Here is a 24,301-nt window from a genome sequence, read left to right as displayed (position 1 = left end):
GGCCTATTGTGGTGGGGCGGGTTGATAGGGGACAGGGCTGGCCCGGGAGAAGGGAGGGGGTGTTTGGCCGTAGGCCCGCTCTTGATCGGGGTGGGAGAGTCTGATCAGGGGCAGGCAGGCAGGGGGTAAGGGCTGCAAGGTTGACCAGCCGGCCCCACCCCCTGATCAGGTGGTTCGCTGGCCACAGTGGGCATTAGAGCAATAGGTCGTTATGGTTGTTATGGCCATTATGGTCGCTGGCTTTTTACATATATAGACTAGAGGCCCAGTGCACAAAATTCGTGCACTGGGTGTGTGTGTGGGGGGGTGCCCCTCAGCCCAGCCTGCACCCTCTCCAATCTGGGACCCCTCAAGGGATGTCCGTCTGCCCTCTCACAATCCGGGACTACTGGCTCCCAACTGCTCGCCTGCCTGTGGTGCCTGCCTGATTGCCCCTAACCGCTTCTGCCTGCCAGCCTGATCACCCTCTAACCACTCCCCTGCCAGCCTGATCGCCCCCAACAGCCCTCCCCTGCCGGCCTGGTTGCCCCCAACTGCCCTCCTCTGCAGGCCTGATCGTCCCCAACTGCCCTCCCCTGCCGGCCATCTAGTGGCGGCCATCTAGTGTCCACATGGGGGCGGCCATCTTGTATGTTGGAGTGATTGTCAATTTGCATATTACCTCTTTATTAGGTAGGATAATACCAACCATATCTCAATTTCAGCCTAAAACCAAAGAGCAGATGCTAATGGGTAAAAATTACTCAAGATATAATGTTTAATAGACACTATAGCATCTTTCTATTTTTTCAAGATCATGGTTCATATTAAGGTAATAATAAATTGTGGAGAGTATAAACCAAAATATGCATTTTTATATGAAAAATCGAATATAAACAAAATAGATAATATGCATATTCAGCAATAATAATTTAAGAAAATAACCCTACATGTGCATACACACACAAACCTTACCGCTTGCATGTCATTCAGTTCCTTCTGATGTTTCACTACCATCTGGTTGAATTTCTCTCTTTCTTGGTTGAGTTCCAGTTGTAGCTTTCGATTTTCCTTTTCTTTCTTCCTCAAATCCTGTGTATTAGCTTTCTTTCTATCAATTTTAAAGTCTTTTCGATTCATTATTTCTGCCAACTTGTTAACAGCCTATTAAAATATTAAAATATTATTAGTAAGAATTTCAGTGTAGCCATCCAATTTAAATTTCCACTGAAAATGTATTTTTTCTTTGAAATCAGGAAGGAGGACTTTTTTGTGCATAAAAATTAGGATAACCTAATGAAAGTTGGGACATGATAATTGGTAGCACAAGTAGCAATAATTACTGACTTACCTCATTGCTCAAATGTAAAAACCAGATAAGCTTGAAAAAGTCATTTATCATTCAACAATTATCCAGCACTTATTATACTGTATGTAGGTACTCTGCTAGGTACTAGATATAAAGATGGTAAATACAGGTATGCACCAAAGGCATTCCAGTCTGGTGGAGGAGCCAGACAAGCAAGCATTTCAGTAGAGTGGTAAGAAGAAAGAGGCATGTAAGGGTACTATAGCAGCAGTACCTAACTGAGAGTTGGAGAAGTAAGGAAGGGTTCCTCAAGGACCTGCATGTGTGTCCACACGTTTCTTAAGAGACAAAGAGAAGGTGGATAAGCAAAAAAATGGTATGAAGGAGGGGAAGGAAAGATGGCATTACAATCAGAGGAAGCAGTACATGGCAAAAAGGCCCAAGATAGGTTTTTTTCCCCCTTCGACAAGTAGGAAAGTAGGTGATAGGGCAACCTGAGCAGGCCACACTGAGACCCTTTCGAAAGTGAAAGGAAATGTAAATATATATTTGAGGATAACATCTTTTACCAGATGGAAAAAATATATTCAAAAGGAGAACTGTTAAAAGCATATGAAATTAGCTACAGAAATGATAAAACGTAAGTCATGGTATACTTGTTCCTTAAGTAATGTTAAATAAAAGATTGTCCATTAACATAGAAAAAAAAAGTCCTAACCACTATCATTGCCATGTAGATAAGGTTCCATCTAGGATAAGGAGCTCTCGAATAATTTGTTTAATGCAGTAAAGGCTTACTTCATTAAATTTATAAATGAATATTTGTTTTTTTCTAATCATAAATCTAACATATTATAAAAAAATCAAATACAGAGATACACTAAAGTGGAAAGCCTTTGTAATAAATATCATCCCCTTAAAGACCATCTCTCCTAAAGCCTTCTCTTTTCTTTTATTCTGCTGGGTATATATCCTTCTAGATGTTTCTCTATGTATATAAGTAGATTACAAACATATGTAAACATACTTCATTTATTTTCCTTTGCATTCCACTGTATGGATGTATCATGATTTATTAACCCTTTTCGGTCCAACCTCGAGGATGACTCGACAGACCAGGTGCTAGGAGCAGGTCCAACGTCGAGCAATAAGAACATTAAAAAGTTCAACATTCAATCCCGTCAATTAATTTGGACCAGACTGTTTGAATTCCAAAAATAACATTGGACCACAAAGGGTTAATAGTACACTGATGGGTGATTGGGTTATTTCTATTTTTTCACTCTTAAAGCATATAAATAAACTTTCCCTACGTTCACTGGTGCCAAAGCTGAGTATCATCTCATTTAAATCTGCCCATTTGACTGTCAAAAAGATACCTCATTTTAATTTCTATTTCTTTACTATTGTGGTTGAGCTTTTCAAAGAACTTTACTGTTTCTTTTTCTCTCAAATGTCCCTTCTTTTTTTCTATTAATCTGTCTTTTTCTTATTTGAAGACGTTCTTTATATATTTACCTATATTTGCTGTAAATATTCTTCCTAGTTTTTTTCCAACTTATGCTGTTTTGGCTCCACAGAACTATATTTTTATGTAATGAATGTCAACCTTTTTCTTTATACTCTGTTTGGTATAAAGGTAAGAAAAACCTCTACTGAAAAATTTTCAACAGATAATAAGTACATTTTTGGAAGATTAGTTTCAACATAAAGGATTATTTAGAGGAAGAGTGCATTAGTGGTAGAAAATATTTATTGTACAGTAAAAATCATCTGAGGTACACAGTACCTTATAAAGAATTTAAACTATTGGATACCTTTATAAAATGACAGGATATCAAGTTTTAGTGTTAAAAAATCTGATTTAGCTGCAGGATTAAGTACAAAGTATTATATCCACCCCTATAGTTTCTTATTTATTCCCAATTCTTCTCTCTTGGCTTCAATGTTTTCCCTTCATTAAAGTTTCCAACTGTAAATTAGAGTCTTCTGTACAAACTAAAACATTCTTTCTAGTCAAATGACTAGACAAACTAGCTTTCTTAACTCAATTGAAATCCTATTTCCTGAATAAATCTTCTTTATTTAATGAAGAAAAACTATTGCATTATTTGTTCCAATGAAAAGCCTGACTTTTTTTTTTAAAATATATTTTATTGATTTTTTACAGAGAGAAAGGGAGAGAGATAGTTAGAAACATCGATGAGAGAGAAACACCAATCAGCTGCCTCCTGCACACCGCCCACTGGGGATATGCCCGCAACCAAGGTACATGCCCTTGACCGGAATCGAACCTGGGACCTTTCAGTCCGTAGGCCGACGCTCTATCCACTGAGCCAAACCGGTTATGGCAAGCCTGACTCTTATACCCTCATTTTTTTTGTTTTTTTAATCCTCACCCAAGGATATTTTTTTTTCAATGATTTGCAGAGAGAGTGGAAGGGAAGGAGGAGGAGGGGGAGAGAAAGAGAGAGAGAAACATCCATGTGAGAGAGACATATCTACTGGCTGCCTTCCACATGCACCCCTGCTGGGGTTGGGGAATCTGCAATCGAGGTATGTACCCTTGACCGGGAATTGAACCCAAGACTCCTTGGTCCATAGGCGGATGCTCTAACCACTGAGCAAAACCAGTCAGGGATTATACCCTCAGTTTTAAGAAAAAGTGCATAAAAAGCAAATATTAACTTCTGAATATTCAATACTCAAATATAAACATGGAAAAGGCTGAGCACATGTACCTGTGTTTTAAGGGTTCGTTCTGTACTGATATTCTTTTCAAAGGCAGCCTTAAGATTACTGATCTCCTCCTCTTTCTTCAGTTTATAATCTGTCAACAATTTATATAAAATGTTATTGTATGGCATTAATTACTTTAATTTCTGCACACCAAATCAGCAATGTAATACAAATAAATAATACAATAATCCTATATAATAAAGAGGTAATATGCAAATTAACCCTCACATCCTTACAAGATGGCTGTCTATGACCAGGCCGGCAGGGGGGTTAGTGAGGGACAACCAAATGACTGAACAGCAGGCTGCGTGGGGTGACCAGGCTGGCAGGGGGGGCAGTTGGGGGCGACCAGGCCAGCAGGGGAGCAGTTGGGGGCAACCAGGCCGGCAGGGAGGGGGCTATTGGGGGTGACCTGGTTGGCAGTGGGGGGCAGTTAGGGGCGACCAGGCAGGCAGCCAGGTGAGCGATTAGGAGCCAGGATTGTGAAAGGGATGTCCAACTACCGGCAGGAATTGGGCCTAAACCAGCAGTCGGACATCCCCCGAGGGGTCCCGGATTGAAGAGGGTGCAGGCTGGGCTGAGGGGACAAATTTTGTGCACCGGGCCTCTAGTCAATGAATAATAATACAAGAATAAACTCTTTCGCATACTCACAACTGTAAAACTACTTTTGCCCACACTGTATATACACTGTGAAAGGATTCCTCTCTTCCCCATTGAGTTAACATATCCATCACCTCACAGATTTACCTTATTTATTTATTTTTTAAGAGTGAGAATATTTAAGTTCTACTAAAATAATTCTTAAGGCTAAAGAAGTTATTAACATATGAAAACAAACATTTCTAAAACATAAATGTAAACAGCTAAAGATTTACTCTGAACTGATTTAATGTTATGCTTAAAAACATTAAAAAAAAACCTACATACCTTCCTCTGATTTCCTCATTTTATCAGTTAGCTCTTCATTTTCTTTTCTTAATAATTCAACATCTTTGGTTAGCATGCTGTTCATTTCCTCAAGCTAAACAAAGCACACAAAAGTTTAAGCTATAATCTCTTTGCTAGTCTTATATTTAAAGCAATAAACTTTAAAAAAATACTTTCATTTTTCCCTGAATGAAAACAGATCTGTCATTGCTTAACTATAAATATACCTGGTTTCCAGTTTAAAATATGTAATTTTAATTAAATTAAAATAGTTAAAAACAATTGTTAGCTTCCAAAAATTATTTCAGAGAGTGTGTGTGTGTATGCATGCAAATACACATTTGTTTACACATGAATAAAAGGAAAAAAAGTGTAATGGAAAGAAAACTAGACTGGAAACTAGAAAATTTCCATTTAGTTTTCTAGCTTTGTGATCCTTCTGAGTCTCAGTTCCTTCACCTGAATGATAATGAACCTGACAATTTAAAATGTTTGATTGAGCCAGAACCGGTTTGGCACAGTGGATGGAGCGTCGGCCTGCGGACTCAACGGTCCCGGGGTCGATTCTGGTCAGGGGCATGTACCTTGGTTGCAGGCACATCCCCAGTGGGGGGCGTGCAGGAGGCGGCTGATGAATGTTTCTCTCTCATTGATGTTTCTGGCTCTCTATCCCTCTCCCTTCCTCTCTGTGAAAAATCAATAAAATATATTTTTAAAAAAATGTTTGATTGATTACTTTTAGACTTTTATTCATCACTCTATGTAGATTATTTAATTTAATCTTCATAAGAATTCTGAAGAGTAGTATTATTTCTATTTTATAGATGAAGAATCTGAGGCTTGGAGAAGTTAATCGGTTCCAATGTATGAAAATAATACAACAAATGAACTTAAACTAAGCATTTCTTCACATAAAACATTTTAACATCTATAGCCAAATGGAGAGAAAAAAAAAATCCAATACAATGAATACAATTTCAATTCCTAATAATTTTGTTCTGAGTTACATAAACTATTTTATACATGAGTACAGACTGACCACTGTAAACATGCATGCACACACACTCACATCCTAAACTTTAAGATGTAATCTATTTTGATTTAAAATTTTAATCATATAATCTCCTATCACCACTTACCCGACTAACAGTGTGATCTTTATCTGTAATCTCTTGTCTATTTCTTGAAGCAGCTTTCTTGCTTTCTTGGGTCAATTCAAAGTACTGTTCTTCTAAAAGCCCTCGAGCCAACTGCTCAGACTCAGCTTTTGTTTCTGCTAGATCCAGCTGAGTAGCAAGAGTTTCTCTGCAACACATTTATAAGAGAAATGGATACAAATAAACGCTTTACTATTGCACAGTGACTGCCATGAACATTCTTATAGTTGACGAAATCACGTGAGCTGGTATGTCTTCTCTCAAAGGGTGACTGAGCTCAAAATCAACTCTTCTAGAACCTGAGATTTAGCACATCTTACATCCAACTACTATTAGAAAACCTGAGCCATCCTTTTTTTTAATTGGCTTTTTTTAGATAAGGAGGAAGGGAGGGAGGGAGGAAGGCAAGGAAGAGGAGGGAGGGAGGGAGAGAGGGAGAGAGGAGAGAGGGAGGATAGAGAGATACATTGATTAGTCACCTCCCGTATGTGCCCCGACTGGGGATTGAACCCAAAACCTAGGTAAGTGCCTGACCAGGAATGAAACAACAACCTTTTGGTGTACGGGATGACACTCCAACCAACTGAGCTACCTGGCCAGGGTAGTAAAGAACTCTTTAATGTTTAATAATCAATAATCTGCTATTGTGCTTAACTAAGAAAAAATAAAGCAATGGCAAGTAGTCTACTTTTGAAAAGGAATTTGTTGTGGATTTGGAATGGAAGGTAGCATGGCACAGGGGAAAAATCACTGGCTTGTAAATCAGGCCGAACCTTAAGCCCTTATCTCTGTTCTTCCCTCACTCCCCCCTTTAATCTTTATTGTTGAAAGTATTACATAGGTCCTCCTTTTTTCCCCATTAACCTCCTCCAGCCCGCTCCCCCTTATCCCTGTTCTATCACTAACTAATTGACAGGGACAATGGACAAGTTCCTTACATTTCTGGAGCTCAACTTAATCAACTCTGTAAAATAAGAGAGTTAAACTAAATTATTTTTGAGGTCCCTCCCAGCTCTGAAATTCAATGAAATTATAAAGTCTTATGAAAAGATTTACAAACCACTATAACCTATTCTAGAAAAACTTCTTGAGAATTCCACTTTTAAGGCTTCAGAACTGACATTCAGATCAGGACCAGATCATTTCAGTTTGCCTGATCTTTTTTCCCGAAGAGCCTCTTTTCAATAAGCTATTCTGGTCATGATTGTGCCCTCTGTATATATCAGGCTCAATAAATGTTTGCTAAATGAATGCTTTGGACCTGTTTTCTACTAAGGAAGTGATGCAAATTTGAATTTTCTGTCTCAGGCCTAAGGAGAAAGACATACTGTAATAACTAATATATATATATCTTCTTACTTATAATAGAAGACAAACATGTAAATTGACCGTACCTTCACTATGTTAACCAGCCAATCAGGAGAGTATGCAAATTAACCTAACAAAGATGGCGGTTAATTTGCATACGTAGGCTCCAAGTGTAAAGCGAAGCCTGACAGCCCCGGGGCCGGGGCTGGCGGAGCAGCGAAAGCCTCACAGCGGCGGGGCCAGCAGAGCAGCAAAAGCCTCACGGCTGCAGGGCCAGCAGAGCAGCGAAAGCCTCATGGCCACGGGGCCAGCTCCGGCTGCAGCCCGGCCAGAGCGAAGGCCTGGGTGCCGGGTGCCGGAGGAAAACCGGTGGCCAGCAGCCAGGGGAAAGGAAGGCCTATTGCACGAATCTCTTCGTGCAACAGGCCTCTAGTGTGTGTGTGTGTGTGTGTGTGTGTGTGTGTGTGTGTGTATTCTTTCATTTCAACAAATATTTATCTGAATGCTAGCATGTGCCAAACACTGTTCAAGGAATTAAGGCATGCAGCAGAAATACAATTGCTGGTCTTAGAAAGCATATATTATTAGGGTGATACAGACAATTTATAAAAATGAAGTAATATACAGTATGCCAGAGAATAAAATAAAATAAAAAGATGGAAGAATGTGGTTGCTACATAAAATGTGGTCATTCTTTTGAAGTCCTTTCTGCTCAGATACATTTGAGAAGAGATATGAAATAAGAGAGTAAGCCATGTAGATAGTTGGGAATACAGTGTTTGGGCAGAGGAAATATCTAATAACAAATGCCCTAAGGTTGGTCTAAAGGAAGCTAATGTGAGTAGAGTGAGAGATGGGTAAAAATTGTGAGAGACATAGCAAGAGAAGGGGAATGGTAGAGAGAAGAACAGACATTATAAGGCATTCTAAAACAATATAGGGACTTTGGCTTTTATTCTGTGTTCTATTTTTAAAATTCTGGCTGCTGGACTAAGATCAGATACTGGGGGGGACAATGGCAGAAGCAAGATACCAGTTAGGAAAGTATTGAAATAATCAAGATTAGAAACAATATTTTGGATCACATTGGTAAACAGTACAAATGAATGATCAGATTCCGGACATATTTTTTAGTTATAGTTAGGAGAATTTATTGATGGACTGCATGTAGAATTTTTAAAAAAAGAATCTAGGATGATTTCAAGTTTTTGACTTAAATAACTAGGAATAATAGAATTGCTAATACTGAAATGGAAAGGACAGAGAGGAGCAGGTTGGCAAGGTGAGGGAATCAGTTATTTTTTCTGGCCATGTTACATGTGAGATGCTTATTAAGTACTCAAGTGGAGATGTCAAATAGACAGCTGAATATACAAGCCTGGAATTCAGGGGAGAATATACTAGTACACTGATGCTATTTAAAGTTGTGAGGCTGGATAACAACAAGTAGGGAGTGCTCCCTTGGGTCCTCCAAACTTTAAAGGTCTCAGAGATGGGAAGGAACAAAGGAGCAAGGAGGTTGAGAAACAGTAGGCAGTTCAATAGGAGAAAAATACCGGTGATGTCACCACGCCAAGTGAAGAACTTTTGTCAAGAGAGAAATCAACTATGTTAATTGCTACTGTTAAATAAGGACTCAGAATTGACTATTGTATTTAACTTTAGGAAGTTCCCTGTGACCTTGAGAAGGGTTATTTTAGCAGAGTGAGTGCAAATATCTGACTGAAGTAAACTCAATGGGGGAAGAGGACCTGAAGAGAAATGGTATGCACCTTTCAGGAAGTTTGCTATAAAAAGAAACAGATAAATGAGAGGATAGCTGGAAATAGATATGTAGTTAAAAGAGAGTGGTTTTTGTTTTGTTTTGTTTTACAGAAAGGAAGGAAGAAGAATAGAGAGTTAGAAACATCCATGAGAGAGAAACATCGATCAGCTGCCTCTTGCACACTCCCTACTGAGGAAGTGCCCGCAACCAAGGTACGTGCCCTTGACCGGAATCGAACCTGAGACCCTTTAGTCCACAGGCTGACGCTCTATCCACTGAGCCAAATCAGTTAGGGCGAGGGTGTTGTTTTTTTTAAGGAGATATTTGTCTGTAGGTTTAAAGAACAACAGGAATGATTATAGAAAGAAAAAATTGACTTAGGAAAGATGAGAGAATTACTGGAGTCATATTTATAAGTAGACAACAACTGATAGGATAAAAGAGCTACCTTTAGGTAAAAGCACTTTTTTGGTCATTTACATCAAGTAAAAGGAAGGCTGGAGTTAAGAGGTACAGATGTAGATAGGTTAGTAGCAATGGTGGTGAGGGAGAATAGATGTTCTCCAACATCGAGGAAGCAAGACCATTTGCTAAGGATGAGGAAAGGTTGTTGAAGATCTGAGGAGAGATATAAAATAGTTGTCTAGAAGAGTAGGTTAATTAGTATATTAGGTAAAGATAGGAAATATTGCCACTGGTAAACCTATGAATACTAAGGGTGGTTCTGTGCTATTAAATTACAGGCTTCAGATGGATAACGTTCTCATCTGGAGTTACCACTTGACATCAAATTCAGAATAAAATATTGAAGTTATTCTTTAAAATGCCAGAAAACCTATTAATCCCAAATTATATTTCTATATAATTGTGCAAAAGAAAGCAAAGAATGATAAGGTGCTTTAGGATAAAACTATCTGTAACTATTTTCATCCAGGCTTTCTTCACAACTCTCCATAGTGACAGACCTGTCTTTACTGATGCTTAAGGTCAATCTCTTACCTTCCTTCCCCCTATCTCCTTAAAGAACTAGAATAATTCCTGATTCTTCTGGGTTGTAAGACTATAGGCAGGGGCTTTGTTCTTGTTCACTGACATATTCCAAATGCCTATAAAAGTCTCTGGCCCACAGAAAGTGCTCAGAAATTTTGTTTGAATCGAAGAATAGATGTGCAACTTTTCCCACTCTGATTTTCTTCCCATATCTTATTTAAATACTAGAGGCCCGGTGATGGATTCATGCACTGGTGGTATCCCTCAGCCTGGCCTGCGCCCTCTCGCAATCCGGGACCCCTTGGGGCCAGTCCAACATCCCCCTAGGACAGTGATGGCAAACCTTTTGAGCTCGGTGTGTCAGCATTTTGAAAAACCCTAACTTAACTCTGGTGCCGAGTCACATATAGAAATTTTTTGATATTTGCAACCATAGTAAAACAAAGATTTATATTTTTGATATTTATTTTATATATTTAAATGCCATTTAACAAAGAAAAATCAACCAAAAAAAGAGTTCGCGTGTCACCTCTGACACGCGTGTCATAGGTTTGCCATCACTGCCATAGGATGTAGTAGTGTGCGAAGCGGCAGGCGGCTGGGGAGGAGCCTGAGCCCAGGCCAGGTGCCGCACTGCTCCCGCTCATCCCGGCTCCGGTGTGCCTGCTGCCTGCCGCTGCTTGGTAGCACTGCTGCAGAGGCGGGAGAGGCTTGCACCTCTGCAGCTGTGCTCAACAGCTGTAAGCCCGGCGTATGGCGCCCATAGGTCAGCTGAGTGGTGCTCCTGTTGTGGGAGCTCACTGACCACCAAGGGGCAGCTCCTGCATTGAGCACCTGCCCCCTTGTGGTCAGTGCATATCATTGCAACCGGTCAAACGGTCAACCAGTTGAACAGTCGCTTAGGGTTTTATATATATAGATGCTCGAATTTCTGCTATCTTTAAAAAGAAATGGGTCTTCTTCACACTCTCCTCTAGCTACTGCTCTATCTCCTTGCCTTAACAACCACGTTTTCTTGAATTTTTATTTTAACAAATATTTATTGGGCATCTACAATGTTCTAGTTGCAATTTTAAAAAGGTATTCAGGGAAGGGTTCTCTGTGATGACATTTAGACCAAGATCTGAAGAGGGTAGAGGAACAGGCCATGTAGATAGTCAAAGGAAACTGTTCTAGGCAGAGGGAAGAGCAATCTCAAAGGCTCTGAGGCAAGAGTGGAACTGACAGGTTTGCTAATTAGTAAGGTCAATGTGGCTGTTGTCTACACACTGTCTCTACTTCTTCTTTTCCCATTAGTCTCAATCCACCTTAATCAAGTATCTATTCTCATCATTATTTAGGAACTGTTCTCACCAAGGTACCTAACAACCTTAAATATAATGGAAAATTTATTTTTTCTTGACATTTCTGAGTACTTGGCACTTTAAATCATTTTTTATTGAAATATTCTATTCCCCTAGTGTTTGTGATATCCTCACTGTGGTTTTCTCCTTGTATTACTGGTGACTTCTTACTTTCCCTTCTTCTGCCCAGTACTTAAGAGTACAGGAGCTAGATGTCTGTCCTCTGCCTTTATGTCTTCTAATCATATACTAAGGGGTTACAACTTACAGCATGGGGCCAAATGAGTCCACATAAGTGCCCCCTTACCTCCCTCCAGACATACACACACAAAATACATTAGGGCCAAGATTTTGTATAAAAATTGAGATTCTTGGCTTCTCTTAAAAAATCAGATCTTGAAATATTGGATCAGTGTTACCAGTGGGAACAAGTGGTGATAACTGGGACATAAACTCTTCATTTTGTTATCATCATTACAACTCACACAATGAATGTACCCATACTTAGATCCAACTAATTTCAACCCAGCTAAATGTATGGTATCATAGGCTCATGAGTTTATAAACTCTGATATACATAATTATCTTAACAAATGTCATTTAAGTGGTTTCAGTATGCAAGGATTGTCAAATCAGCTTCAAGCCCTTATCTTTTCTCTGAGTTCTGAAGCAGTAAACCAACTCTCTGGTATCCATTTCTCTTTGGACATCCCATAGGCACCTCAAACTCAATAGGTATGAAATGGAAATAATATCGTCTCCCCTCTTTTCACAATTTGGTGTTCCTTAACTCTGGGACTAGCATTACCGTCAACACAATTGCTCTGGTCAGAAACTTTAAAGTCGACCTGAAATTTTCCCTAACCTTCATCCCCACTCCCCCAAATCCACAAGTCCTACTGTTTCTACTTTCCTATTTTTCCCCATGCACTTGCCTCTTCTTTTATTGTGAACTTCTACTATAATTTTACATCTAGATTATTTCAATAGCTGTATAAGTGTACAACCTATATCCACCCAGCTTTGACTCACTCCAACCCATTCTCCACTCTAAAAAGTGGAGCTTTCTAAAACACCATCTTGTCAATCCCTAGCTTAAAATTTTCATTCATTCATTCATTCATTCATTCAATATTTATTGAGTACTTATTCTTTGCAAGGCCTTAATCTAGGCGATGTAGATATGCAACAGAGAACAACAGAAACCAAACTTCCCACTCTTCAATGTTTGGTCATTCCAAATGCCTTAGCATGACACACAAGGCACTTCGTAATCTGACTCAGGTTTTTTTCTCTAGTATTACCTGTCACCAACTGTCTCCCTACCTGTAAACTAAGCCATCTGCTGTTGTCCAAATCACAGATTGGCTTTTGCCTATACTTCCCCCTTCCCCATTCCCTGGCAAATCCTTCTTTTTCTTAGTTGTCACCTGGGAAATGTTCTCTGAATCCCACATGGTATGATGAGGTATATCCCTTCAATATGTTCCAATAGCACTTTGTCATAGTCATCTACATTAATTGTATCTGTCGGCCTAGATTCTGAAACACTTGAAAATGAAAACCATAACTTACTAATCATTATATCACTGGCATGAAGGACAGTGGTTAGCACAATAGCAATGATAAATATATTTCTATTAAATAGATCAAACAGGGGCAAACATGTCAATCCTCTAAAACAATACAGTACACAGTAGATTGGGTACTCCTATCACAGTGAATGCACACAACCTGGGATTGCATATTACACCATGAACACCATACAAATGATAGGCCACAGGCTATACTCTATCATAGGAGTCTATCACCGTCACAGGGATTAACCAGGAAACGTAACTCTGTACCTACTTTAGACTCCACCTAATATGTTAAGGATCTAAGCACTGAATGTCAATATTACTAACGACACAAATAGGAAACTAGACATTATAAAGTCATATATGAGGCAGTCTTGTCCCCTCTAAAGATCAGATTTGAATCCGATTAAGCCTCCAGATTAGGAATGTCCAATTAAATTTTCTACAATGATGGAATATTCTACACTTGTGCTGTCCAATATGGTAGACACTAACCACATGTAGACTATTAAGCACCTAAAATGTGACTAGTACATCTGATGAACTAAAGTTTTAATTTTATTTAAATGGATTAAACTTTAAATTTAAATGGCTACATGTGACTAGTGGCTACCACAGCACAGCTCTAAATTTAACTACTGAATTGTAGGAAACATAGAAAGAGGATGAAAATATTCAATAACTATGGAAATTAAATCAATAAAATCACAACTGAGGAAAAATATATAGGATAAATAATCCATTCTTTCAACAAATAACTGTTAAGATGATACTCTTGTGATGGGGAGGAAAAAAGATATAATTAGAGAGGGGATATAGTGGAATTCTGTGGTGGAGAGCAAAATTCCATCTCTTCCATAGGTGGTAGTTATAATGATATTTGTCATATAATTTATAAAAGTACACGTTTTATTATTTTATGGATGGATTTGTTTGCTTCAACGTTAAAGTTAAATTTTCAAAATTTCTTTCAGCTCTAGCTGGTTTGGTTCAGTGGATAGAGTGTTGGCCCTTGGACTGAAGGGTCTCAGGTTTGATTCCTCAGGTCAAAGGCATATACCTGGGTTGCAGGCTTGAATCCCAGCCCCAGTTGTGGGAGGCAACCAATAGATGTGTCTCTTTCACATCAATTTCTCTCTCTCTGTCTCTCCCCATCCCTTCCACACTCTAAAAAATCAATGGAGAACATCTTCAGGTGAGGATTAACAATAAATAAATTAATAAAGAAATAAATAAATTAATTTCAAATGTGGTTATATGAAAAGAGAATATAACAACGTCAGAAAACTAGTTCCAGTGTCTGTTCTGACACTAGATATGAGAAGTAATTACACTTAAGTAGCTTTAAAGGTCTTCTCTTTCTAAGGCACATATGCAATAAAAATTAACCTTCATAATAGGTTAATTTCACATGAGGAAATATTTAACTACCTTTATGTAACATAAAATTACTTGTGAATACAGCATGAACTATTTATATACAGAACAAGGAATCCAATGAACAAAATTAACAGATGAATAAAATAGAACCAGAGTCATGGAAATATGGAAAAGACTGACGAATCTCAAAAGAAACAGGGGAGTGGAGGTGGGAAGAGATTAACCAAAGAACTTATATGCATATATGCATTACCTATTGACACAGACAATAAGGTGGTGAAGGCCTGGGGCAAGATGGGAACTGGGTGCAGGGGGGCAATGGAGGAGAAAAGGGGGATATCTATAATACTCTCAACAATAAAGATTTAAATAAAATTTTAAAAAAAGAGACCCCTGAAAACAATTTACTGTTACAGTTTAGTGAATCTCTGTACAATTGCTACAGTTTTAATGTACAAAATTATCTTTTTCACCATAAAGATAAACTTCAGCATAAATCTAGTTTGATTTGTTTTGAATTAACCCAACATGATTTGCTATATCATCGCCATCAGAATAATGGCACATCTAATTTCTATCTTTAAATTTTAAGTTAAGAATGTTTTGTTGTAATACTGAGTCTTGTTCTAAAGTAAAATAAACATACTTCTCATTTTGTAGTTCCTGTATTTTCTTTAAATTTTCTCTGTTTTTTTCTTCTATTTCTTCCTTAAGTTCCTTTACCTGGGTTTTATAAAGTGTCTGCAAAACAAGTGATAAGAAAAAAAATAAGTGTTTATAGTGGGTTAAAAAGAGTTGGTAGTTTCTTATAAAGTTAAATAACTAACAAATGATCCAATAATTCCACTCCCAAGTATTTAAATGGTAGAACACAGTGTGGCAACCAAAAGAAACAAACAAAAAATTCAGAGGCTTCAATAAAGCCTCAAAGCTGTAAATGCCCATCAATGGTAGAGGCAAAAATAACTTGGCCTGTAACAAATGAGTTAGAGTGACTTCTTTGGAGAAAAAGCAAAACAGATGCATAAAATGCATATAGAGCCAAACAGGAAAAATCTCTTGAACAAATGTATGTATGCAGACTACTATAATATGCCTCCATGAACCACACGTGATAATACAGTCACTCTAAACAACCCGAACTTGCTACCAGGTGGACTTGCTACCAGTCTCATATGTAGCTCTAGAGCAGTGGTTCTCAACCTTCCTAATGCCGCAACCCTTTAATACAGTTCCTCATGTTGTGGTGACCCCCAACCATAAAATTATTTTCGTTGCTACTTCATAACTGTAATTTTGCTACTGTTAAGAATCGTAATGTAAATATCTGATATGCAGGATGTATTTTCATTGTTACAAACTGAACACAATTAAAGCATAGTGATTAATCACAAAAACAATATGTAATTATATATGTGTTTTCCGATGGTCTTAGGCGACCCCTGTGAAAGGGTCGTTCGACCCCCAAAGGGGTCGCGACCCACAGGTTGAGAACCGCTGCTCTAGAGTTTGATGGCAATTTTGGAAATAACGGCACAAAAATGGTCATTTCTTTACAACTTAACAGATCACTAAATCAGATTCAGAAATGAAATGTAGAAATAGAGATATAAAAGGGAGAAAACAGCTTCATAATCGTTTAAAAAAGAATCACAGTTCACACTAATAATCTAAATATCTTGTTTTAAGTCAGGTTTTGAAACAGTCTAATGTTAAAAATGATTCTCACCGAGAAATATTGTTCAGCTTCAAGTTGATCTTGTAGTTCCCGCATCTGTCCTTCATTTCCTCTATACTGTCTTCAGACAAAAGAGAAAATAGTAAACACATGCTCCTATTTATAGCAGACTTTATATTATTCTTTGTTTCATAAAGTTGCTAAAATAAAAAAGGTTTACTAAAATGACCTTTGTTTTACAAAATCATACTTCATTACACAGTATTACTTTAATATTTATATTTGGTTAGACCATACTGTATGGTTCCATTTTGCTCCTTATAAAATGATGTTATACAAAGCAGAGGGAACCCTTTTCTAACGAAGGTCACTTTGGGGAGACTATTAATTGTGGATTAATGCAAATTACACAAATAAAAATGATTTTTTAAGGTAAATTTTTGTAAAGAAAAGCATTCTTAGGGATACATTTAAAATGTTTTATGTGGTAAGTAAACCATTACAAAGGACATACAATACTTAATATATAATAACAAATCAGTACTATATATTATGACCAATTTTAAAAAAAGGCAGGGGGAGGTGGGTAGAAATGAATAATCAGGTAAGGAAAAAGAAGGTAGAAAAGAAACACAGACAACTAACTACATGTATAGAATATATATACACATAAACACAACTGGATAAAGAGGAACAGACTCAAAAAGATAGTGACACAATGTATCCCATAGACAGATTTTCAAAGATGAACAATTTCATCTGCAGTTGCTAAGTCCTCATGTTAGATATTAATAGCTTTGCATTTTTAGCATCTAATAAGGCATATGGTTGATAGAAGGTACATAGTAAATGATCACTGAATGATGAATTAATTTTGGAAGAAAACTACAAAATATATTGCTTGGTGAGAATAGTGGCTCTAAAAGAAAAAAAGAATTTCACCAGTATAAATCTAACAAAGTCAAAACTGACAATTTTATCCAAGAATCACTGTGTTTTAAATAAAGCTGGCAAATGAAGATATTATAACATAAATTTGGAGGACATAAATACACATGGTTTGCATATTAAATTTTCGAAGCATGTCCTTATACAATTTCTGAAAGCAATACTGACACCTTGCTTTGTCTCCATTCCAAGTAAGCAGGCACATCAGATCTCAGAACAGAAGGAGAAAAACAGCACTTTGCATTCTGAGATGAACCAAAGGAAGAAAACAAAACAAACAAATACAGAGTCATCATGTCTAATTCTAGTCTTTAAAGTAAACCTTGAACATTTCCTGTAAGGTACTGAATCCATAATAAAAAGGTCATCCATGATATTAGAAATTCAAATGTGAAAAAAGATGACTTTTGTGGATATGAAAATCGTGAGAAAATTGTGTGTTTTTTTTCACCATAAACAGACTTACTGTAAAGAAGTAGCTTTAATATTTTCCTTTTTTTCTTCCTTGAAATAACCATTTTTTTATTTAGTAAGTCTGTCCTTCCAAAGACTGAACTCTCCTGTAAAATTTCTTTGCAAGTAAATTACTTTATTTCTAAATGCTTTGTTGAGTCTTCTTTTTACAAATTCTAAGTACATAACCTATACATACATAAAATATCAAACATATAACCAATGCTGAATACAAAAAAAATCAAGAATTTTTTTAAGAATGCTCTTTTGAGACTTACTTTGTAAGCTGAGCTAATTCAAATTCTAATAATCTCTTTGCTTCCAGTAAAGTATTTATTTCCTGTTTCATCTGCTTTTCTAGACCTTTTAAATTGTCTGCCTCAAATGCTTGAGTCTTCAATTCATTTTGTAACAACAGTCGCTTATTTGATTCCTGCTCCAATTGCAAAGTGAGATTCTTAACCTATGAATGAGAAAAATGATTGGGATCTTAAATCTCTTTAAGCTTATTAGACATTATTTTAAAGAATACAAATCAAATCTCAAGTATTATCATGCCTTACACAAACAGAGAATATCAGCATTCTAAACACTCTCCATTATTCTATGTGTTTATGACTGCAGAATTTACTAAGTCAAATTAATACCCAAGTTTCAGATATGGTATCTTAGGGGAAAATTTTTTGGTTTTTTCTACTCTAACCTGTATGGAAATTTTGGAAAAGAGTATAAAAGCCACTTTTAGGGGGGAACTTCCTAAGAGGTACTTACATTTACCTGTTCATTCATAAGTATTATGCTCATCTATAACCCTCCAAAGTTTTTGAGGTCTTCCTTAACTACCAGATGTGATTAGTTATAACACTCCTACAGCACTCACTACATCCTCTTTTAAATATATGTCATGCTTGTAATTACTATTTTACTATCTGTCTTTCCCTCTGGACTGTAAGTTTCACAAAAGTCAAGACCATACCTCTATTATTCAGTATCCCAACTGGTAGCACAGAAATAGGGGGATTTTAAGTGACTGAATATTATCTTTCAAACTTTCAGCATACATTCTTCCTGCATGGTGACTCTAATAGGTACCTCTAATTTCTCTTCTTTATAGGACATTATATATACTATTACCAGATGAGTTTTCTTTAAAGAATCTTTTCACCCATAGCTCCCATTTTAAATTTAAAAGACTATTAGTACTCTTCTCTGGTTAGATCAAGTTCCCTTTTTTTTCTTCCTTACCTATCTTTTAAGTACTTAGTAATCTCTCTTTCATTGTTATCTTCATTGATAATGTTCCCTCCACCAACTCAGACTTCTGACTCTCAAATTATTAAGATTTGAGGTCTTTCTCAACCTTTAAAATAATACTAGTAGTAACATTCTGTCTCTCTTTTGTGAAGATTATTCTGATTTTCCTGATTATTCTGGTCTTCTCTTTCTCCCTTCTCTAACTTACATGTGTAGACTAATTACTTTCATTTTCTAAATAATTTCTAAAATACATATAGTAGCCACAAGAATATAATATCATTTTGTCTTTTTATTTATTGCTTTATAAATGTGTACCCTGTGGTTTCTGTCAATCTAAGCCAGTCAAGACTACAGTTTAACACCTTTTTGGAATCCTAACAGCAATGCTCCTCTTTGTGATTATAGAATACTTTACAATACGGACAGGTTTTGTTTGTTTGTTTGTTTTAAAAGCAGATGGTCAGTTTCTTCAGGGGAAGAGCTATGACAGTTCTACATAGTTGTGCTGTCAGTGCCAAATGATACAGACCCTATGTGTGAATATTTAACAACTACTTGAAGATGAAAATTCTAAGAGCTAGGGATATAGTAGTAACCATATACAGTGAACACAGATACATATAGGTTATTTCATTCACGTTTCTTCCATGTTGTTTAAATTATAGAGTCTTCTCAGACATAACATGTGATTGTTTCTCTTTTATAAGCTGATCAAAATCAGTATTGTCTATTTTTCTTACTTCATCCTCCATTCTTTCTTTACTTTCAGCCAAATGTTCAAGCTTCTGCTGAGACTGTTTCAGATCAACATCTAGCATGGAACACTGTTTCTCAATTTGAACAACCCTATTTTCAGCCTTTTCTCGAGCTTCTCTCTCTTCCTTCAGCTTTTTTTCCATCTCTGTGAACAAAAAGTTGCAAGCATACATTTAAAGAAAGATATTACTTCATTACTTTTCACTTTCATGGGCTGTATAAAACAAGCTGGTGCCAAAAATCCCTGTTTTTATCCTGATACTCTAATAAAGCTATTATTCATTAAAGAAGTCCTAATGTTATTTGAATTATTTATATAGTGGGATCTCTAAAGGAAAAAAGTTATAAAATATAATAAATAAAATAAAAATTTCTAAATACAGCCTTTACCCAATGATAGGAGAGATTATCAGTGCCATTTTCAGACCAGAAGGTGAAAGTATAGCTAAAAAAAAAAAAAAAAGGAGAAGAAGAAGAACAACAACAACGGAGTTAGATCAGAAAAATAGGTTGTGGTTATTAATCTGTATCTTGCATTATTCCAAAAAAGTTTCAAGATGCTTAAGGCTATGATAAGAATTCTAATGTATGCAACTCAGATAAACTAAATTCCATGGTAGTATAACACCTATTTAAATTTTTATCAGAAGATATTTGCCTACACTGAAGTTCATTTTTTGAGATAATGGTAACTAAGGTTCTAAGAGGTTAACTTTTCCATAGTCTTCCAATTAGTAAATTGTACCAAAAGTATTCACTTATTCAGTATGCTTTCCCACTCTGAGAGACTACACTCTAGGTGAAAAACGAAACCATCAGAATGAAACTTCCTCATCTTTGCTCCCAATCCTACAAACTTAGCTGCACCAATACAATCATCACCTCTTATTCCCAACTCTCTAATCAAACATAAATCCATCCACTTCTGTTCTGGACTTTGTTCCTTCAATTATTTTATCTCTTTGCCGCCTCAACAATTTCTTCTTACTAAATGAATCACTCCCATCAACATAATAAACTAAATTATTATCTCCTGAAATACTACCTCTACTGATCTCACATCCCTCTTCAACTACCACGCCATATCTGTTCACAGCCAAACTTCTGAAAGAGTTGCCTACACTTACTATACCCAGTGCCTTACCTATTATACATTTATCTCTTTCCAATTTGGCTTCAATCTCCACCATTTCACTGAAACTGCTCTTTGTATGTTAATCAATGACGTTCATCTTGCAAAATTCAGAAGACACACTTTTATCTTCACTGACCTTAACAGAATTCAATATATTGAACCATTTCCTCATTTTTCCAGTGCTTTATTCTTTAAACTTCTAATAACTTACTCTCGGTTTTCCTGTTACCCCTCTGGCTGCTCTCTCTCTTTCAGTTCCTTTGTTGGTTTCTCTTCTTCTACTTGATCTCCAAATTTAGATTACTATGGGCTTCATTATGATTTTTCTTTTTCTACCTTATTCTTCCCTAGGCTGATTTCATCATGTTCTTCATATAGCTCCAGGTACATGACTCCTGAATTTATACTCTCCGCTGAGATACAGCCTTATATACCAACTAGAGGCCCGGTGCACGAATTCGTGCACCAGTGGGGTCCCTTGGACTGGTCTGTGGAATCGGGCCGAAACTGGCTCTCTGACATCCCCCAAGGGGTCCCAGATTGCAAGAGGGCACAGGCCAGGCTGAGGGACCCCACCGGTGCATAATTGGGGCTGCGGAGGGACCGCAGGAGGGCTACAGGGTGTGCCCGGCCCCATCTTGCCCAGTCTTGATCAGGGCCGGCCTGCCAGGGAGGGACACAGGAGGTTGGCCAGCTGGAAAGGAACCGCGGGAGGGCTCCAGTGAGTGTCCAGCCCGTCTCGCTCAGTCGCGAAAGCTAACCTACCGGTCAGAGCGTCTTCCCCCTTGTGGTCAGTGCACATCATAGTGACTGGTCGACCGGTCACCTGTCTGCCCCCTGGTAGTCAGTGTACATCACAGTGAGCAGTTGAGCGGCCTTACCATATCATTAGCATATTATGCTTTGATTGGTTGAATGGTCGACCGGACACTTAGCATATTAGGCTTTTATTATATAGGATTGACTATTTGACATATCCACCTAGATATCAAATATGCTTTTCAAAGTTAACATATTTAAAATAGATGCCATTATTTTTGTCCCATCTCTATCAATCATTTCAGTGTCGAAATATATTAACATCTATCCAGCTATTAAAATTAAAGGCCCGAGTCTTCCTTGATTCCTTCTTTTCTCCTCTTTCCATTCAATTTATCACAAAGTCTTGTCCTCTGTATCTCCAATTCTTTTCAGCTTTACTACCACCAATGCCTACACCATGCAGCCTTCTAGCTGACCTCCTTTTGTAAGCTGTTATCTCTCTCAAAAGCATTCCTCACATAGCAGCAGGGAGGGTCTTTTTTTTTATCCTCACCTGAAGAAATGTTTCTTGATTTTAGAGAGAGAGGAAGGAAGGGCATGAAGGAGAGATGGAGGGAGAGAGAAATGAAATATTGATGTGAGAAAGGAACATTAATTGGTTGCCTCCCACTCACACCCTAACTGGGGATCCAACCTGCAAACTAGGTATTGAATCTGGCCAGGAATTGAACCCAAAACTTTTTTTAGAAGAATAGTTCTATTGAATTTTAGAGAACGAGGAAAGGAGAGGGAGAGAGAGAGGGAGAGGCCTCCCACTCTTAAAATGTCTGATTCATTTTGACTTTCATTTTTTACCTCAAATGTCATTAGCTCAGAGAGGCCTTTCCTTGAAACCCCATCACATTGTGTGTATTTTCACATTGATGATTAGAATCAGTACCTATTTTATTTGCTTATTTCTACCATCAGAATATGATCTCTAAGAGGAAGAGTTCTCCTAAGTCAGGGGTGGGCAACCCCTGGCATGCGTGCCACACATGGCACGCCAGTAACTTTTGCTGGCACACGAAACCCTCTCTTATAATCTTCCATTTACAATTTTTTTCTTAATATTGACTTTTTAATTTTTCAGATAAATTCAGTGTAGGTGCATCTTAGATAAATAAATAATTTTACATAACAAGTTATCTTAAAGACCATAGACATGGATTGACGAGAGAGGGGAAGAGCAATTTCTATGCCTCTGCCTTAACTCTCCCTGCCTTCCTAGATCCGACCCGTGTTTTGGTTTTATCCACATACGCTTGTGAATCTTTGTTCTCAGTGATGAATTTTGTTAAGTCTCATAATAGGAGTAGCCTGACGGATGAAAGCAGTAGCTTGTGCCTATCTCTGAAGGTCACGAAATATAAACCTGATGTAAAATTGCTGTCATCAATGATGCAGCAGCAAAAGTCCCACTGATAATATCAAATGGAGTCATAAAGTTTTCTGTCGGACTATCAGTGTACATGTATACATTAAAAAATAAATGTATTTTTCATCATCATATACTGTGTTTTTGTCGCTCGAATGAATTTTATTATTTCTTCAAGGTTCTTCACATACGTACACCTTAAGAGATATCAAGTAGGTGTAACATGTTCTCAAAAAATTAGGGTTGGCATGCAGAAGAATTTTGAGTCAGAGATTTTGCTGGTTTTGGCACCCACTCACAAAAAGGTTGCCCACCCCTGTCTTAGTCTTATTTTTTCAATGTGCTTGGCCTATAGTAGGCAATAACTAATTAACATATGTGAAAGAAATAAAAGTACTTCAATATAGCTGAAAAATGGGGTACACATAAGAAAGTGTAGAGGCCTAAGATTATAAAGATAGGGTAAGAGCCAACTCAAAGATTCTGTATGTCATGAGGAATTTTCATGTACCTATGAGCAATGAAAAGCCTTTTATAAAAGAATTTTAAGAAAGACTAAAACAGTAAGATTTGAATTTCATTTTCTTTTATTTATTTATTTTTAATATATATTTGTTGATTTCAGAGAGGAAGGGAAAGGGAGGAAGAGAGAAACATCAATGATGAAAGAGAATCACTGATCAGCTGCTTCCTGCATGTCCCACACTGAGGATCGAGCCCGCAACCCACATATGTGCCCTGACTGGGAACTGAACCATGACTTCCTGGTTCATAGGTAGATACTCAACTACTGAGTCCTGCCAGCCAGGCAAGATTTGAATTTTAAAAAGATCATTATGACCTAAGTAAGAACAACAGATTGATGGGTATAATGACACTTGGCAGAGTAAAAAGTAAATGTCTATTATAACAGATCAAGCAAAGTGATGATCTAATCACAAACTAAAAGGAATACGAAAGAGGGACTACATTGTATATACCATTTGGAAGCAGAAATCCTGAATGATTAATAGATTTCTGACTTAGCCTCCTACATGTTAAAAATCATCACCCTCCTTAACCATAACAATATCTCTCATTTATTGAAAGTTTTCTATGTCTAGACATTTTTACATGCCTGTTTCTCATTTAATTTTTTAATTTGTCATGGACTGACTAAAAATAGATTTGTCTGATTCCAAGTCTGGGCTCATAAAAACTATATAACCATTAACCAGGATAGTAAGAATAGGGGATAAGAACAGGTTTGAAAAAAGAAAAAAAGAACAGGTTTGACAGATAATATCTTAAGTTTCCCTTAAACTAAATTTAGGGTGCTAAGTGACACTTGCAGATTGTAATAGATTATGAAGTGAGTAGAAAGTGAAGAAAAAGAAGATTCTGGGGTGTTTTTTGTTTTGTTTTGTTTTTTTAGA

At 37.2% G+C, this 24,301-nt stretch overlaps 1 protein-coding gene across 3 annotated transcripts in view; it reads right to left on the bottom strand.

Annotated features, from left to right (window-relative positions):
* Positions 1–24,301, bottom strand: part of ROCK1 (Rho-associated, coiled-coil containing protein kinase 1) — a 134,882-nt gene that overhangs the window by 19,957 nt on the left and 90,624 nt on the right. For all 3 annotated transcript variants that reach the window (XR_001361160.1, XM_005861605.2, XM_005861607.2), the window contains exons 19-26: positions 19,557–19,717; positions 17,838–18,022; positions 16,210–16,279; positions 15,127–15,221; positions 6,097–6,262; positions 4,958–5,051; positions 4,030–4,118; positions 955–1,143 (exon numbers count right to left, since the gene is read on the bottom strand). Coding sequence is in view for 2 of the 3 variants with exons in the window: in XM_005861605.2 (XP_005861667.1) it covers positions 955–1,143; positions 4,030–4,118; positions 4,958–5,051; positions 6,097–6,262; positions 15,127–15,221; positions 16,210–16,279; positions 17,838–18,022; positions 19,557–19,717 (1,049 nt within the window). In the remaining variant the exon portion in view is untranslated. The remainder of the gene's footprint in view (positions 1–954; positions 1,144–4,029; positions 4,119–4,957; positions 5,052–6,096; positions 6,263–15,126; positions 15,222–16,209; positions 16,280–17,837; positions 18,023–19,556; positions 19,718–24,301) is intronic.

The sequence above is a fragment of the Myotis brandtii genome, unplaced genomic scaffold (genome assembly GCF_000412655.1).
Source record: "Myotis brandtii unplaced genomic scaffold, ASM41265v1 scaffold154, whole genome shotgun sequence".
NCBI classification, from domain to species: Eukaryota; Metazoa; Chordata; class Mammalia; order Chiroptera; family Vespertilionidae; genus Myotis; species Myotis brandtii.
The sequence above is the reverse complement of the archived record's forward strand: the minus strand, read 5'-3'. Positions and strand labels throughout refer to the sequence as shown.